The sequence below is a fragment of the Boleophthalmus pectinirostris genome, unplaced genomic scaffold (assembly GCF_026225935.1).
Source record: "Boleophthalmus pectinirostris isolate CB_2022bp ecotype Guang Dong unplaced genomic scaffold, ASM2622593v1 HiC_scaffold_5, whole genome shotgun sequence".
In the NCBI taxonomy this organism is placed as follows: Eukaryota; Metazoa; Chordata; class Actinopteri; order Gobiiformes; family Gobiidae; genus Boleophthalmus; species Boleophthalmus pectinirostris.
The window spans coordinates 37,553,340-37,572,939 of NW_026571404.1; the positions used below are offsets into that span (position 1 = coordinate 37,553,340).

Consider the following 19,600-nt stretch of genomic DNA (forward strand, 5'->3'; position numbering starts at 1 on the left):
GACAGGAGAGATGGGAACAAGAGTGACGGGCGGGAGGGGACGACAGCGGGACAGGAGACGACAGGAGGGACAGGGGAGGACAGGAGGAATGACGGGGGGACGACAGGCGGGACGACAGGAGGGACGACAGGCGGGACGACAGGGGGACGACAGGGGACGACAGGCGGGACGACAGGAGGGACGACAGGAGGGACGACAGGCGGGACGACAGGAGGGACGACAGGCGGGACGACAGGACGGGACGACAAGGAGGACGACAGGCGGGACGACAGGAGGAGAAGACAGGAGGGACAGGAGGGACGACAGGAGGGACGACAGGAGGGACGACAGGAGGGACGACAGGAGAGGACAGGAGGGACAGGGGAGGACAGGAGGAATGACGGGGGGACGACAGGCGGGACGACAGGAGGACAGAAGACAGGAGGGACGACAGGAGGGACGACAGGCGGGACGACAGGAGGGACGACAGGAGGAGAAGACAGGAGGGACAACAGGAGGAGAGGACAGGAGGGACAGGGGACGACAGGAGCGACAGCGGCGGGAGGAGATGATGTGGGACAGAGGCGGGAAGAGACGACGGGACAGGAGAGACGGGGGCAGTAGAAGATGGGAACAGAGGCGACAGGAGAGACGGGGGACATGAGAGACAGGGGCAGGAAGAGACAACAGGGGGACATGAGAGACAGGGGCAGGAGGAGACAGCAGGGGGACATGAGAGACAAGGGGTCAAATCGTGTTTGGAAAAAAAGGAAAAAACAGCGTCAAAGTCCGGAGCGCACCTGTCCGCTCGTGGCTTTCGGTCGGCCGTCAATCATCCCTCCAGAGCCCGCCCCCACCACCCCAGGCCCCGCCCACTCTGGATTTGTCAGATTTCGCTCGGGGCCGGAGTAAAGCTTCAGGAGGGGGTTTAATGACTCTTTAAGACTGAGTCACACACAGGAAATGTCATGCGTTTGTGTCTCGTGTCCACGTTTGTCCCTCACTGAGCTCTGAGAGGATTGTGTCTCTGTCCTTGCGCTGTCCTCATTCTGTTAACAGCCTGTGTACAATAAACCCACCATCAAATCAGCAAATCATATGGACTTTAAGTGACGAAGGGGAGCAGAGAATGAGCTACAAACTGATAACCTGGAAATCTCAAACGACGTAAAACACAAATACAAATCATCAAGCTGCGTTCAGACTGCAGCCTCAAGTGACACTAATCTGATTTTTTGGCCCCTTTGTGATCTGATCGTTTAATGACGACACAATGACTGAATGACACAGATAATAACAAATAGTTGAAATGGAAATAACGAGAAAAAGAAAAAGCATTAACATGTGATAGGTGGGTATGATTTGACATGACTTTTCAGCATCTTTAATTCGGACTGACAAAATTCAAGTTGAGAAATTCAGATAAAAATCAAGTTAAGAAATTCAGATAAAAAAAAACAAATTGAGAAATTCAGATAAAAAAAAATCAAGTTGAGGAATTCAGATAAAAAAATTCAAGTTGAGAAATTCAAGTTGAGAAATTTAGATTAAAAAAATTCAAGCTGAGAAATTCAGATAAAAAACTTGAGTTGAGAAATTCAGATAAAAAAAAATAATGTTGCCAAATTCAGGTTAAAAAAAAAATTCAAGTTGAGAAATTCAGATAAAAAACTCGAGTTGAGAAATTCAGATAAAAAAACTCAAGTTGCCAAATTCACATAAAAAAAAAAAAAAAAACTGAAGTTGAGAAATTCAGATAGAAAACTCGAGTTGAGAAATTCAGATAAAAAAATTCAAGTTGAGAAATTCAGATTCAAAACATTCAGGTCAAAGCCCTGCAGCCTGAACGTTGCCTTAGTCATACTTTGCTCATCGTAATCATGTGGACTATACAGTTTTATTGTCTGGTAATCAGGAAGTGTGCTGTTAGCATGCCAGTTGTTGTTAGTCTTTACTCATTTTTTCCCCGTATATTTGATCAAAATACCTCTTGCCTCAGTACAGATTTTTTGTATTATCAGCTCTTGAGGTCAAAATAAGTCCGCCGTGCACTTCCTGCATCCAATTAGAACACGATTTATTGTTCAAAAATCAGGAAGTGCGTTGTTAGCATGCTAGTTGGTTGTTGAAAGTTGTGAAAAGTGCTTATTAAGTCATCGCGGTGAGTATTTAGGATGGTCAGAATGTATAAGTTAAGTGAGGAATAGTTCTGTTTTTCCACAGTAAAAACCAAATACATCTGCTTTAACTTCAAATTTTAAATCAGATGTTCCGTCCAGACAGTTACTTTTACTCGAGTAATTTCTCAGACTATTACTTTGTACTTCTACTTGTGTCATTTTGAAGTAACTGGAGTGCAAGTGTTTGGTACTTTGAATATGGCTAATAATAAGCTCTATTGACTTTCTCTTCTCCTTTGTCGTTAGACCTTTAGCGTGTCCCCCCCTCTCCTCATTTAACCCTGATGCCCTCCCGCTCTGGCAGCAGCTCATTTATCAGCTGCGCTTTTGTGTCCAGACGAGAGTATTTTTAGAGCAGTGAAAAGATCAGATCATCCCGAAGGACGAACCCGAGACATCTGTTGAAAAAAACACTCGCTCTGGCCGTGTCTGAGAGGTACTGCAGTAAATTAACATGTTTTGGAGGTTTTGGGGCTGTTTTTGACCCTGAAAAGTGCTGGTTTTATCATGACGACGCCATTTATCAACTTTTATTACTCATTTAGATTTGACTTTGTCTTCGCCCGACAGACAGCAGACCTCGTGTTTTGAAATAGTGTCAAACGTTCTTCAGATGAACTTCAGAAATCAGACGAGGTTGCCTGTTTAAATCAAGTTGTTTTTCTCGCTTTGTCCTTCGCACATGAAGAGTGGAGTTTGCATGTTCTCCCTGCGTCTTTGTGGTCATATTTTAAAACTTCAAGACCTTGTACCTAAATGTTTCCCGCGTGCATTTAAGCAGAACGTGTCTTACCCCAGTTCTCAAAATACAAATAAGTCCACCGCGTACTGTCTGCATCGAATCATACTGTTCTGTTGTTGGATAATCAGGAAGTGCGTGGTTTGCATGCCAGTTGTTATCTTTATAAACCTGTCCAAAAGTACTGACATTTGAGAGAGACTGAAATCTGAACAAACAAATACAAGAATGGCATGTATTTCAGAACATGTTTGTAGAGATTTAAACTACAGAGTGAACAGCTTTTACACAGAATAAGACCCCGTAGAGACACAGGGAGTAGGGTTGTCTCGATCCGATTGTGACTGTGGACTCGATCTGGACTCGGACGTTATGGTCCGATCAGGTATCAGATAAATAATACACTTATATAACACACAACACACAACAGTTTTTCTGAGGCGAGGGATTTGTTCAGGGACGTCCAGTCAGTGCGACTGTCTGTCTCAGCGTCTGCTGTACTAGAGGTGCACTTACACTGGGACTTTTGGGCCGTGCTGTGCTCAGGCGCCGTTACCTGGGGTTCTGTGGCTCGTGTTCACGAGTGGTGGGACCGATGTTGTGGTGCACACTCTGCTGAGTGGTGTGTGCACTCTGCAGTGGGAGAGAGGCTGTGGGGCTTCTGTCATCTCGTTTTTATTTGGTAAGATTTTGTATTATTTGGAGTTCTTAGACGAACCTAAATGTTTTAAATGTAATTCAAATGTAAACATATAATATCAAATATACAAAGTGTAGATTGTGCAGAGTCGAGTCTCAGGTCTGATCTGATTCTGGTTTTGTCCCTGTTTTGTCCAGTTGCAATGTGTAATTCAATACTAAGTTACACATTCCAAGACCAGACTGTGAAAAGTCAAGATTTTCAACAATGATGGTTCATGGTTAGAAAAGTTAATAAAATTAAGGTTTTGGACATTTGATTTTTCAGAAGTTCAGACAAATACTACACATGAAATCAATACAATCTGATCCCCCCACACATCCTGGATCTTATTCTTTGCTCTTAGTTCATTTTATAATGTTTTATAGAAGTATTGGATCAGGACTCGGTATCGGGAGATACTCAAAATCAAATGACTCGGACTCGGGGGCAAAAAATGTGATCGGGACATCCCTAACAGGGAGGGCATCTGACACACAGAGACAACGTTTACACTGAATAAGATGACATATTTATTTGCACTGGCATATTTTGTCTTAAAAAACTGCAGTATTTGTGATTCTCTAACTCCATAAATTGCAAAATCGATTGGAAAGCTAAACTCCTGACCAAGTTCCTGGTGTGATGCTTAAGTTTGATGTTTTGATGTCCTCTATTTCAGAAGAACGAGGGAAGTCCTACAGAGCTGTGTCCAAAGGTTAATCATCTCATCAAAATTCTGATGACCTGCTGCTTGATGGTCTGTCAGAGCTTTCACCAGAACCACACCTCTATCTGATTTTTACTGTCACTGGCACCGGACTATAAGACACTTTTTTTTCGAGGGGAAATTTATTTTATAAAATCAGAGACAAGGAACTGACATTTCATGTTGAAAGTGAAGTTCTAGTAATAACAATAGAAGAGAGAACAACAGACGATATTGTCACAGTATGAACCTCAAGGTACGATATTTATTCTGATATTGTGACAATATCCAAATCTCTCAGTACGATATTTTCATGATATACATCTCATGGTACGATGTTTATTGCGATATTTGGTGGAGGCTAAAAAAAACTGTTAATATGCTTCTTTTTCCTCTTAAAATTCCATGACAAGACTTAATCCAAAGAGCTAAGACTAAGAACTAAGTGCTTGGAACTGTTATTTCTTCATGTAGTCTGGACTGAACTAGAGCAAAGGATCATGGTCTATGTAGTTCCCTCTGTTTTTTGCTGCACCATAACTCTTGAGACTTGTAATTCAATATATTGTGATGGTCCACGATATTATTGTGAGAACTTTGATGATACAATATCACGATATTTCAGTTATTGTTACATCCCTACTGTTAACATCAAATATGAACAGTTCTTCAGATAAACTATAACATAAACAACAGAACAAGTTTAACAAACTCTCCATCTCACTCCAAATCACTAAATCCATTCAATTCTTCATCCTCGGTGTCACTTCTGAACAACTCGGCCTCGACCTCCGGAGGTAAACAGAGCGTCACTTCCTCTTCTGTGTCGCTGTCGTCAGACTCAGCATCAGTTCCAGTTAGAATTATTCGGGTCTTTCTGAATCCCGACAGGATGGTTTTGGTTTCACTGAAGTCCAGGCTTTGTCCATCCATCCAGTGATTTCAGGAAAGTTTCATGGTGCATCCTCCTGGTGTCACAAGTTTCTCTCTCACTCCAAACTTTCTTTCTGCTGCTCGATTATCGTTTTCAGCTGCAGATTTCACGACTTGCAGTTTGTAATCTGCAAAATCAGATTTTCTTTTTAGGGGCATTTGTGTTCAGTTTTCTCAGTCGTTTTTATAAGTTTGTTTAAATGTCCCATTTTCAGTGGTTCAGAAGTAATGGTGCGATCGACTGACATGATACAGACAGAACAGAGGCTCTTTCTGCAGGAGACATGTGCAGTATGCTAAGCCTGCATTTCCTGACTCTCAAACAGTAAAGCGCTTTCAAATTAGAAGCAGACAGCACACAGAGGACTTATTTTGACCCGAAGAGCCTTTAAAATCCTTTCACTTGAATCCAAATGTAGTAAATTAATTCAAGTCTTTTATCTTTATCAGGACTTTTGCTTTGCTTGGAATGTTCCACAGTGTGACATTAAATATATATGGACACAGATAACATCAGCAAGATCAAGTTACAGGCCAGATCTGTGGAGAGGTGTCAGAATGCCTGTTTCTTTAGGCAATAGAAACACAGAATAAATGCGAGACAGCGTGGAATATTCCAGGCGAGGTTCTTTTGGTGAATTTGAGTCCCGGTTCCTCGTCATTTCCCATTGTCAGCGTGGAATCACTTTGGACTCTTCTCTGAATTCATTATGTTTGATCCTCTGAGCAGCTGCCAAACCCTGAACAATACAACACAATTGGACACACGGCGCAGGAAAATTCACAGTGACGAATGACTGTGGCAGAGTAGTTTGCCTTTCTCGTACTCTCACTCCCTGTGGTACTGTGGCAGAGTGATTATCCTGTCTTTAACTCTTTCCCCCATGAGGACGACATTCGACGACCCTCCTTGTTTCCTTAATGACGTGTTCTGACACCTCCGCTCTTTCACTAAAGATGTAATTTGTTGAACATTAGAAACGGCTTGGTTTTTCACATGTAAACAGAGGCTGTGATAGGTGGGGTCCACTTACAACCCACACTAGGCTGACCAATAGGATTCAAGGATATGTTTTCGCCGATTTCTTTCCGAAGTTAATCAAAGTAGTGATGATTGTAGCTTCCGGAAAAAACACAACATGAACAGTTTGGGAGTTGCATTATAAAAGTAATGTATTACAGTAATGCGTTGATTTTTGCTGTAACGCAGTAATGTAAGGCATTACAGGGGAAAAATTGTAATATTTTACTCGGTACAAATGTGAGTAACGCGCGTTACAATGCTTTTTTAACCTGGATTGAAGTGGGTTTTTCTTCATAGAAATTCGCAAAAATCACCGTGAAATCAGCAGCGGTGAAACGCCGGAGAACGCGGCTGGATAAACCTTCAGTTAACCGCGGGTGAAAAGGACGACCCAGAACTCAGCTGTTTAGCTGGTTTAGACCTGGGTCACTTCTGGTTTTAGACCTGGCTTACAGTGTCCCTCAACTCTAGCGATTCACTTTTCGCAGTCTTGCTGTTTCGCTGATTTTTTGAAATTTTTTTTGTGCAATTTTGCATGCCTTTTGTTTTTTAGTGTATGAACCGTATTGCGTTCCTCGCTGTGTCCTGACTAAGGACTCCTGTCTACTGTACAGTACAGTACAGAATATGTTCAGCTGCAAATTTAAATAAATGTTCAATCTCTAGGAGTGTGATTCTGAAGTGTTGTATGTCTGCAAGTTTTCTCTCCGACAAAATCAACAACGTCGACGAAATGTTCTGCACCGACAAAGTTCCTGCGCTCACACCAAAAGACAGAGGACGATGCAAACCATCGCACAAAAAGTTGGACTTTGGACCGTTGAAGGAAGGTAGAGTTACGCGCTGTCAGAGTTTTGCACCGGTCTGTACCCGCAAATAGTGCTGAATCAGGACCGTGAGCCCGCGCAGCAGGGTGTCATAAAGAGCGATCAGTAATGTAACGAATTACTTTGAAATGACAGTAATAAGTAATAAATAACGCATTACAGTTTTAAAGTAACTTGCCCAACAGTGAACATGAAACACGAGCAATGGAAAGATCGCGGCGCACAATTTTAGAAATAAAGAGGAGCGGGCGTATTTTATGGATAAGTTTAGAGAAAATGACTTTTATAGATTTCAAAATGAAGATGAAGTTGATTATAAAGCGGAAAACAGCGATAGCAACAGCCTTTTGGATAGTGAAACTTACAAAGTCTGTATCCAAACTACAAAGTCCTGTGATAGCCGAACAAACTATCAGGGACTTTTACTTGATTATGAACCAAAAATTGCCCCGAAATCTGGATGTTTCTCAGGCGAGTCCTTCGAAATATGTCAGTGTTTTTTTTTAAGATCAGATGCTGAATGTAGTTTATTGTTTTCGATTTTGCACCTGAGCAGGTAAACTCTCATTTTCAGTGAGCTTTTATAATCCTCTAAATGAGCTGAATCACATTTAAACATCCGTAAATGAAGAGTTCAGAGTCTAAAGTTTCCAGAGACACCAAATATGTCTGTGTTTCAATTAAGTTGATGAGTGTGAAAATCATTTATAATCACTCGTGGAAGTCTATTTTCTCTTATGCAGTTATGCTCTATGTTTAGCCCTAGAAATAAATGAATGGGTTGTTCCAAGTAGGTGTCCTTAAAGGCCCTATACTACACAAAATGGACTCTTGTGAGCTTTAATTCATGTTTGAATGTTGTTACCTCCTCAGAAACAGGCCTGGAGTTGTGTTTTGTTTCATTCACACATGTTTGAGTAACTCTTTATTAATAGTCTGTGTTCATCTCCAAAGCTCAAAATGCTTTATTCCACCTTATGATGTTATGGAATGGTAGTTTTCAAGTGAACAGCTCCTTTTACCTTTTGTTTAGTAGCGATTACAAATTCAAGGGCTGAACGTAACCAGTTGATTGTGGTGAAGGTGTGTGGCAGGGGTCACCTTTTTTCTTCTGTGAGCTACCTGTAAGAAACAAAAATGCCAGAGGGCTACCAACTTCTAGCCTAGTGCCTCCGCTCAATTTCATGTCTCTCCAGCGACTAGGTCAGGAATCAAAATACACTAGACAGTTCACAAAAACCCCGGAACTGCGAGTTCGGGCACCAGCCAATCAGCGAAGAACCATACATTCAGTGTTGTCAACGATTCCCGAGATCGAGGATTTAAAGCCTGAACAAAGAGAATGTTTGGTGAATTTCATCAAGGGGAACGACGTTATTGTACTTCTTCCTACGGGATTTTGGAAAAGCTTCATATACCAGTTAATCAAACAGTCCTACACTGTACACATAATTAATTAAATTTGACTTATTATCCACAATACATAGTATGCAAAAATCCCTTGGTGAGCTACTTGGAAGGGGGTGGTAGCTCCTGACCTACAGGTTGGAGAACCCTGCTGTGTGGAGCTCTCCCTATATCACCGCATGACATCACAAATTGGAACAAAGTGGTTTCTGTTTGAGAGAAGAACTTTTAAAGGGCCTATCTGATGTAAAATAACTCCTTTCACATTGTATCTTCTGCACATAAACAAGCACAATTTGGGTTTTGGAACATCCATTACACAATAGTTCTGAAATCTTACTGATTTCTTGGAGACAGTCACAGACCAGGAACTATGAAAGGCCGACTATTGCTCCTCCCCCGCCCGTCCTGAGAAAGCACAGGCTCCGCCCTCCAAACGTGACGTAGGCGACGAGTGAGCCGCCCTTCCTCCGCCATCTCAGGGAGGGAGGGGGAGACAGACGTGCACCCTGATAGTGGCAGGAATAAACTTTTATTCATCATGGAGATACAGCGCGTTCAGCCGCATGTGTTGGACCCTGGAATCGGACGAGGACTTTGAGGAGCACGAAGCTCAAGCACCGCGTCCACATCAACTGAACATTACTGATTGGTAAAGTATTAATAAACACTAGTAGATCAACTTATTATATCGTGTTCACTGCAGTGTAGAACAATGAGCTTATGCTGTCGCTTTTGTTTAGGTGTTCATGTGGGAATTGTCAGCCGATGTGGGGTGGAGGCGGAGGTGTGAAACGCTTTCTGCTACGTCAAATGCATCATAGATATAGCTGCCATGTCATCATTGTACCAGCTTTAGTTCGTTGTCACATGGGAGGGTGGCAGAAATACACTGCAGTTTGTTAAAAAAACGCTGTTTGGTGACAAATCCAAGGCCCACACATCACTCTTAGAAGGTAGAAAGCTCTGAAAAGTAGATTTTGCATGAGATGGACCCTTTAATACACTTACTCTTAATTTGCAGGGTTTGTGAATTAAACATGTGAGAACAAAACAAAACACAACTCCAGGTGTGTTTGTGGTGAGGAAAAAACATTAGAACAAACAGTAGAAGAGAAAACAGCGTCACATGGGCCCTGGAATCGACTGTTTCCATGTATAGCTGCTGCTGCTGTCGGTGTAAACAGTTTGTCAGAGTTTTCTAGTCCACATGTATCCTGTATCCAGGTCATGTCTCATTTCAGCTGAAGCACCAGGACTTCCCTCTCCCCAGACGCCTCCCCCTGTATCCCCGGGGGGAGTACTCAGGCATTCCACAGTGGAGTATCTGAGACAGCTCCCTGGAGAGAGGAGGAGCAGGCACAAAGCCATCACTCCAGTGTCACAGCTGCAGGTGTCTATGGGAGGTTGTTGGTTTGATTCCCTCATGATGTGTGTGCTGTTGTGCTGTTGGGCCTCGGTTCTCTTCGTTGCTGTTTGACTGTTGTGTTGCGGTGGTGAGATGGTGGAGTGGGTCTGTGGCAGGTACAGTCTCCCTGTGCTGGTCCATGTGACTCATTACTATGCAGCGAAAGTGGGTTAGGCTGCTCTGCTGTGGGTGTGGAGTATGTGTGTGTGTGTGTGTGTGTATGTGTGTGTTGTGTGTGTGTGCATGGGGACGACAGCTGCGGACAATAGACAAGGACAAAGAACTGTTTGGAAGTCACTTTGAATCACACTTTCTGTGGATCACCTGACACAGAAAGAAGAATTCCCACCATTTTTGTGCTTCACAAACACATGAGAATCCAGTGTGTCCTGCTCCTGATGCCGAGTTGTACTGACCTGTAGGAGCAGGAACAGATAGAAGACATAAGACTGATGATCTGTCTGACCGAGTTCTACACATGATCAATCTGGAATGTCCGATCACTTTCAGTGAGAGTTATCCCAATCATAGACTGTATAAAGAGGTGGATTAAAGCCCTAATCACATGGGATTAGTGTTACCTGTGAACCTTTGGTGATTAGAGGTGTGCAAAATTATCGGAATATCAATATACTGTATCGTTTAATGCGATGATACAGTATTCATATTGTGGGCTGCTGTATTGATATATCACCAATATTGGTATATTTTACCAAATTATTTTGTAACAGCTACAGTTTTGTTGTTTGTTCAGTGGAAGGAAACTCATTCATGTGACACATTTGACATTTTCACTTTACACAAGAAGTGGTTTAACAAAGACTTTTAGTATCATAGCCACGATTTAGTCATTTTTTATTGAACCATATTGAATCAATTTGAAATATGATCTTAATTCTGTGGGAATGCTCCATGTCTGTAATTTATAAAGTAAAAAATCTGCCACAAATGACCTACTATATTTCCCCAAACACAGACGTCTGGCGATTATACTAGTCCAATGCAAATCTGCATCTCAATGTATGATGTATTTGTGCACCTTTTCTGTCTCTTTCAGTCTCAGTCAGTGTCAGTAAAAACCGAGTAATTTATGGACTTTTCTTATCCCGTCAAATGCACTGCAAGTAACACAGAGGTGGGGCGGTAATTTGCAAATTACCAGATGTTCCCAGTTTGCCCCTAACCCGTGTGAACAGGGCTTAAGGGAGTGTGACATCACCCACAATGTTTGGCTCCAGTCAAATGAAGCTCACGAGGCGAGCAGTTTAAGGAGTGAATTTGGAGCAGAGTGCCGTATTAGGAAGAGGAATTGAAATAGTGAAAATACCACGAGGATCATGTAGAGCGGGTTAAGACTGAATGAGGAGCCTGGCAGCAGCAGTTACAGAGAGAGTCGCGACGTTTATTGAATACAAAGTGAATTGGAGCCAGAGTCGATGGAGTTGGAAGCGTCCCTGTGCTCACTTCCTATTTGGAACGCAGCGGATAGCGGTTTAGCTATGTCCATTTAGGCTACATTTACACTCAAATGAATCACTGTATCACCGTATCGTCCAGACATGTCGTTTCTGTGTCTGCAAGTCTTCCCTGTCCACACGGCTTTGAGCATATTTGTTTACATTTTACAGAAACAAAACTTAAAACCACATGACTCATTTGCATAAACTAAGCACAAAAAAACAGCTCACTATTGTGCGCTGATGTGGTTCAGCTTCTGTTGGACTAAAGGACATGACTCAGTGGAATATGAGTGTTCTTTCTGTGACAGAGGGATGTTCTGCTGATGGACACAGCCTTAGTCTATGATCCCTAAGAACACTCCAACCTGACTGGACGAAGTGTCAGAACTAAATCAAACTTCAGTTAAATCCAGTTGAGAGAAAAGCACATGCGTCTTTCTCTCCACAACTGCACAAAGCGCTTCTGTCTGCACGATTTTCACAAACTAAACTGTCTGTATTTCACTAAATAGTCAGAGGGATTGTTCTGCCCTGATGGTGCGGCCCAATCAGCCTCATTTATCAGCTGGTTTCACTTCGTAGAAACTAGGGATGGGCATTCGATAAAATTTTCTTAATCGATCGTCGGGAGAATTAACGATCGATTATCGATTACTCCTAATTACACTACTAATCTGCATAAATAAATTAAGCTTTACGACATATAAACTGTAACCACTCTAGAGCCACATCAGCGATTCAACTTCTGTCAGTTTAAATGACATGACTCAGGTGAATACAGGTTATTGTGACCATATTTGCGTTTGTCAAAACCAGGACACCGTACGGGGGGCAGGAGGTGGGGCCTGGACATTGCGCTACTCTCACCTTTAAACATTAAAAAGTTTTGCAGCACTTTTTATGTTTTTCCCACTGGACACCGAAACATATGTGTCTGCTTTGTACTCTCTGCCCATAGCCTCACACTTGTCCCGACTGGAACAGAAAGTGTGAAATTTCTTGTACAAGTCATCCTTAAATACACATTTGCGCTTCGGCACGTTGCAGACTGACCGACTGTCTGCTCGCTCCGTCTGAGTGCAGAGAGCTACATGTTTGGACCCCCGTTTGTCCCCGGACACGGACGTTTCATCACCCTTCACTACACACAGCAACCTACATTTGGTTTCTCGATTAAAAATGACTGTAATCGATGAAATTCTTAATGATCAATTATCGATTAATCGACTAATCGTGCCCATCCCAACACAACCAAATCAAACTTCAGTTAAATCCAGTTGAGAGAAAAGCACATATGTCTTTCCCTCCAAAATTGCACAAAGCGCTTCTGTCTGCACGATTTTCACAAACTAAACTGTCTGTATTTCACTTAATAGTCAGAGTGATTGTTCTGCCCTGATGGTGCGGCCCAGTCACCGCAGCAGCAGTCTGACCAGATGGATTCTCATGAGTTTTGAACTTTCAACTATAGTGAGAATTGATCTTGCAGCACAAGTTGGGTTAGAAGTAAAGACCTGCTAAACATGTGGTGTGTATATCATCAGTGAGATAAGAGTTTGTGAGTTATCAAGATACTGATGCTTGTTTTCACTCACCTGTATATTCACCTTGGTCCTGCTGCTGCTGCTGTGGCTGTTTGTGTTTGTGGAGAGTTTGTGGACTCACACTGAGCTCCAAACGTCGATAAATCGATGAGCGCATCAGTCTGATGGATCAGGACTCAGGCGGTGAGGTCTGTAACTAAGTCGTGTTTATCTGTGACAGAGGTCGGACGGAGAGAAAAGAGAGAAGGAGGGAGGAGAGAGAAGAGAGGGGGAGAGGCAGAGAAGAGACAAAACGAAGAGAGAGAGAAGAAAGGGAGTGGGTTTCATCAGGAACACGGGTTTACATGTGAAAGAAAGAGGGATGGGAGGGAGGCAGAGACAGAGAGATAGAGAGAGATAGAGAGAGATAGAGGGAGATAGAGGGAAAGTAAGGCTGTACAATACACTGCAATCAAATCACAGTGTAAAAGCTGCTCACCCTGTAGTTTGGAGGCTGCCCTGGAGGAAAAGGTCACATTCACATTCAGTAGAATTAGCAAAAAGACTCAAATCTGAACTGACAAACTAATACAAGAATCACATTTCAGCCCATGTTTGTAGACGTCTAAATTTACCGTTTTTATGCCGAGTAAAAGAGGAGATTTTGTTTTTTGTAGAGGACGTGATGGTGCTTCAGAAACTGCAGTCTTTGTGATTTGCTGATTTCATCCATTCAAATGTGATTTTGGTTCTGTCGTGATTAATCTCACAACGTCAGAGAGAAGCGGAGGGAGACAAAGAAGGAAAGACTGTTTTAGTCCTAGTTTGGTCCTGGTTTGGTCCTGGTTTAGTCCTGGTTTAGACCTGATTAAATCCTGGTGGTTTATCTGGTTCAGTCCTGGTTTAGTCCTGGTTTAATCTTGGTTTAGTCCTAGTTTAGATTAGTCCTGGTTTACTCCTGGTTTAGTCCTGATTTAGTCCTAGTTTAGTCCTAGTTTGGTCCTGGTTTTAGTCCTGGTTTAGTCCTGGTTTAGACCTGGTTTAGTTTAGTCTGGTTTAGTTCCTGGTTTAGTCCTGGTTTAATCTGGTTTAGTCCTGGTTTAGTCCTGGTTTAGTCCCTGGTTTAAGTCCTGGTTAGTCCTGGTTCAGTCCTGGTTTAGTCCTGGGTTTAGTCCTGGTTTCAGTCCTGGTTTAGTCCTTAGTCCTGGTTCAGTCCTGGTTTAGTCCTGGTTTAGTCCTGGTTTAGTCCTGGTTTAGTCCTGGGTTAGTCCTGGTTTCAGTCCTGGTTTAGACCTGGTTTTGTCCTGGTTTCAGTTTAGTCCTGGTTTTCCTGGTTTAGTCCTGGTTTAGTCCTGGTTTAGACCTGGTTCAGTCCTGGTTTAGACTGGTCAGTCCTGGTAGTCCTGGTTTAGTCCTGGTTCAGTCCTGGTTCAGTCCTGGTTTAGTCCTGGTTAGTCCTGGTTTCAGTCCTGGTTTAGTCCTGGTTAGTCCTGGTTTAGTCCTGGTTCAGTCCTGGTTTAGTCCTGGTTTAGTCCTGGTTTAGTCCTGGTTCAGTCCTGGTTTAGTCCTGGTTTAGTCCTGGTTTTTAGTCCTGGTTAGTCCTGGTTTAGTCCTGGTTTAGTCCTGGTTCAGTCCTGGTTTAGTCCTGGTTTAGTCCTGGTTTAGTCCTGGTTTAGTCCTCGTTTAGTCTGGTTTCCTGGTTTAGTTTAGTCCTGGTTTAGTTAGTTTAGTCCTGGTTTAAGTCCTGGTTTAGTCTTGGTTAGTCCTGGTTAGGTCCTGGTTTAGTCCTGGTTTAGTCCTGGTCCTGGTTTAGTCCTGGTTTTTAGTCCTGGTTTAGTCCTGGTTTTGGTTTCTGGTTTAGTCCTGGTTTAGTCCTGGTTTAGTCTGGTTTCCTGGTTTAGTCTGGTTTAGTCCTGGTTAGTGGTTCAGTCCTGGTTTAGTCCTGGTTTAGTCCTGGTTAGTCCTGGTTTTCCTGGGTTTAGTCCTGGTTTAGTCCTGGTTTCCAGTCCTGGTTTAGTCCTGGTCCTTTCAGTCCTGGTTTAGTCCTGGTTTAGTCCTGGTTTAGTCCTGGTTTAGTCCTGGTTTAGTCTGGTTTAGTCCTGGTCCTGGTTTATTCCTGGTTTAGTCCTGGTTCAGTCCTGGTTTAGTCCTGGTTTAGTCTGGTTTAGTCCTGGTTTAGTCCTGTTCAGTCTGGTTTAGTCCTGGTTTAGTCTGGTCCTGGTTCCTGGTTAGTCCTGGTTTAGACCTGGTTAGTCCGGTTTAGGTTAGTCCTGGTTAGTCCTGGTTTAGTCCTGGTTTAGTCCTGGTTTAGTCCTGGTTTAGTCCTGGTTTAGTCCTGGTCCTTTAGTCCTGGTTTAGTCCTGGTTTAGTCCTGGTTTTAGTCCTGGTTTCAGTCCTGGTTTAGTCCTGGTTAGTCCTGGTTCAGTCCTGGTTTAGTCCTGGTCCTTTAGTCCTGGTTTCTGGTTTCCTGGTTAGTCTGGTTTAGTCTGGTTAGTCCTGGTCCTGGTTTAGTCCTGGTTTTAGTCCTGGTTTAGTCCTTTAGTCCTGGTTTAGTCCTGGTTTAGTCCTGGTTTAGACCTGGTTTAGTCCTGGTTCAGTCCTGGTTTAAGTCTGGTCCTGGTTTAGTCCTGGTTTAGACCTGGTTTCCTGGTTCAGTCCTGGTTTAGTCCTGGTTCAGTCCTGGTTCAGTCCTGGTTTAGTCCTGGTTTAGTCCTGGGTCCTGGTCCTGGTTTAGTCCTGGTTCTCCTGGGTCCTAGTTCAGTCCTGGTTTAGTCCTGGTTTAGTCCTGGTTTAGTCCTGGTTTAGTCTCCTCTCCTCTCCCAGTACAAATATTGGTTGTACTTCCTCGTGGTTTGGTGTAAAATCTGTTGATGTTGACGCGCCTCCATCATGCCACTCATTTTTGATCTGACCCCGTGACCTTTGACGTGGACAGGAAGTGGTTCCCGGAGCGGTTTCCTGTCTCTTCAGATGAGCGCCGCCTCCTCCTCGCGTCTCGTCACATCTCGTCACGGCACGAGCCTTATGTAAGAGCAGAGAGGAGCTGTCAATCAAACTCAGAGCTGCAGAAATCACCCAGGACCAAATGTGGATAAAAATAGATGGAGTTCACGTGATACAACAACATTAGAGGATCTGTGCACTTGACGTCTGGTGTGTGACGCCTTTTTCTGTCCTGCAGTGTGACACGCACCTCTACAACAGTTGTAAATATGTCTTTTCACAACACGACATTTTTTGTGTAATTCTTTTCATTTGAAACATTTTAATGTGACCTCTGCTGTCACCCCACTGGACATTTACTATAAATGTAATTATATATATATATATATATATATATATATTATATATATATATATTATATATATATATATATATATATATATATATATACATCACAACATCACTGTCAGTCTGGCGCCACCTAGTGCCTCCGCTCAATGTCATTTCTCTCCAGCGACTAGATCAGGAATCAGAATACGGCGGCACGGTGGCTGAGTGTTTAGCACTCATGCCTCACAGCAAGAAGGTTCTGGGTTCGATCCCTGGGTCGCCCGGGCCTTTCTGTGTGGAGTTTACATGTTTCTCCCTGTGTCTGGATGGGTTTCCTCCGGGTGCTCCGGTTTCCCCCATCAACCCAAAACATGCTCCAGGTCCCAGAACAGTTGATAGTTAAGGTCAGTTTAATAAAATCAGTTCAATCATTGTGTCCTTAGGCACACCTAGTATGAAAGTGGTGTGTGTGTGTGAGTGATGGTGGTGGTCGGAGCGATGGCGCCGATTGGCATGGCAGCCGTGCTTCTGTTGGGTATAGAGTGAGTGAATAATGCTGAATGAATAATGCTCTGTAAAGCTTCTTTGGGGACAGAAAATGTCTGTGAAAAAAGTACATATAAATAAAGACTTACTTACACAAGATGATTTGCAAAAACCCCAGAAGTGTGAGTCCGGGCACCAGCCAATCAGTGAAGAGCCACACATTCTGTGTTGTCAACGATTCCCGAGATGGAGGATTTAAAACCTGAATAAAGTGAATGTTTGGTGAATATTATGAAGGGGAAAGACGTTATTGTTCTTCTTCCTACAGGATTTGGGAAAAGCTTCATATACCAGTTAGTCCCGTTAGCGGAGCATTACATACATCACAAACAAATAACAGCGATTGGTTAAATGAAAAAAAGTACCCACCTACTGTCCAGTGAACGAATTCTAACACTGCGTGGAAACTGATGAATCAGGCTGGACATCACACTGGCACAGGTTCAAAGTTTTTCAAAAAAGTACCACTTTTTAAAAAATAAGATGATGATTATTAAATTTGTTCTGTATCTTAAAGCCCAGAGTTCTTCCTGGTGCATAAATGACTCTTCTATTTGTGGATAACTGTCCTTTAACATGTGTGATTTTTCCTGTCACACCACAGGACACCCTCTGGATTACAGTATTAAACTGTTTATAGCTTTTATAGATTTAAAGTGATAATTGTGTAATATTATTAAATCATCATGCTTCCCTTTATGCCAACACCTTTCGAAACTGTCTGCACAAGAGACGCCACATTATCCATAGAAATTGTTCTCTGCAAATAATGACATGCAGTCCACAGAACCGCTCTGTGAATCCAGTTTGAGTTATTCTTTAAAAGTAAAAAGGCGAGATAGTTCCTCACGTGTTTCTGTTTACATCCACACAGCGCACGGATCGAGGTGAAGCTGCAGTGAAGCGATAGTGACTCTACTTCTTGTGGACTTAATCACCTCTTTTATGCTCTAAAAAACATGTATCTGAAGTTTTGCACCATGTTTCACAAATAATAATCACACAGTTTTGTCTTGTATCTAAACTAGAACTATCTTTAAACACTTAAGAGTCTCAGAGCGACTGGTTTTACACATGACAGGAAAAACAACTTTATATCCTGTGGTCCACAGACAGATCCTGCTGCAGTCTTTGAGATCAGATTTTTAAAATCTCATCAGATTCTCCCATGTCTGTGTTGTGTGCCTTTTGTTGCACTTTTGAAAATTGTTCAAGATTGAAAAATTCTGAAGTGTGTAACGGCCTTAAGTGTCAGATTGCAAATGTGTTGACTTTATTTATGATTAAAGACGAGGTGTTACACTAGCCAGGCTGGCACCACCTAGTGCCTCTGCTCAATTTAATTTCTCTCCAGCAACTAGATCAGGAATCAGAATACACTAGATCAGGCATGTCCAAACTATGGCCCGGGGGCCAAATGCGGCCCTCAGACTTCCAGTTGAATTGGCCCAAATGACCTTGCACTAATTAAATTTATTTTTTTCTGCAAGTTTTTTTGAAAATCTACCTTGATAAAGCTAATATTTAATATTTAGTGTGTGGTTTTAAGGATCTTAGCGTGAATAAAGACTGGATCATTCTAACGTGATAAACATGCACATAATTCAATTATTCACTGTATTGAGCCTCAGTCTACGGCCCTTGATCGGCCCTCTGCTTCATCTGTGTTTAGAAATGTGGCCCTTGATGAAAAAAGTTTGGACACCCCTGCACTAGATGGTTCGTCAAAACCCTGGAAGTGCAAGTTCGGGCACCAGCCATCACCATTCCGACTGAGCGGAGTCGCTTCTTCGCAGATCTGACGTCTTAGTCTGGTCTCCATCAAGATAGAAAGGTTTAATGCCATACTGTGAAACATTCCAGATAAAGCAATAACATCTCCATCTCCATATTTTTGAAGAATTGTTCTGTGGGAGCATGGGTGACGTAGGGTTGTGGATGAAGAGGGTTTGAATAGAGCCCGGGAGAGATCGCTAAATTATTCAAACATACATAGATGACATCTACACTCTGTTCAGGCGGGGTTTTGATGAGGGGACAAGGGTATAACATGGTAGAAAGCTCCAAAAATGTTAAAATATGAATATCTCTGTGCCACTTTTTATCTCATAACCAATCCCCAAAAAATGAGGAGAAGGTTAAACATTTGTGGATCTGACATTTAGAGTGGAAACAGTGAATCTTCCATAATGTTCTACTGAGTTCTGGGGAAATCGGGTCTTTTCAGTCCGGGGCAGTTCTGGTCAGGATTGTGTTTGTGGTCCGTGTGTTCTGTGAGGCTCATTATGCAGATGAAAGTGGATGTTACAGATGAGTTCCGACAGTTCTCTATTGTGTTCTGACATTCAATCTGAAGTGACAATTACGGCTCATTCACTACGAGATTGGATCTGGTTTAGACCTGGTTGAATCCTAATTTAGTCCTGGTTTAGACCTAGTCTTAGTCCTGATTTAGTCCTGGTGTAATCCTGGTTCAGTTCTGGTTTAATCCTAGTTTAGTCTTTGTTCATTACAGGTTTAGTCCTGGTTTAGACCTGATTTAGTCCTGGTTTAATCCTGGTTTAGGTCTAGTTCTGCCCTGGTTTAGTTCTGATTTAATCCTGATTCAGTCCTGATTTTAGTACTGATTTACTCTTGATTTAGTCCTGGTTTAGCCATGCTTTAGTCATGGTTTAATCCTGGTTTAATCCTGTTTTATCCTGGTTTACCTGGTCCTGGTTTAGTCCTGGTTTTCCTGGTTTAGTCCTGGTTTAACCTGGTCCTGGTTTAGTCCTGGTTTAGTCCTGGTTTAGTCCTGGTTTAGTCCTGGTTTAGTCCTGTTTTAGTTTCCTGGTTTAGTCCTGGTTTAGTTTTCCTGGTTTAGTCCTGGTTTAGTCCTGGTTTAGTCCTGGTTTTAGTTTTCCTGGTTTAGTT

The 19,600-nt window shown here is 42.7% G+C and overlaps 1 protein-coding gene across 1 annotated transcript in view; it reads left to right on the forward strand.

Annotated features, from left to right (window-relative positions):
* LOC110168528 (sodium/potassium/calcium exchanger 3-like) overlaps positions 1 to 19,600 on the forward strand; it is a 135,906-nt gene that overhangs the window by 25,712 nt on the left and 90,594 nt on the right. Inside the window, exon 4 of the mRNA XM_055162462.1 lies at positions 17,121 to 17,128. Within this exon, the coding sequence (XP_055018437.1) occupies positions 17,121 to 17,128 (8 nt within the window). The remainder of the gene's footprint in view (positions 1 to 17,120; positions 17,129 to 19,600) is intronic.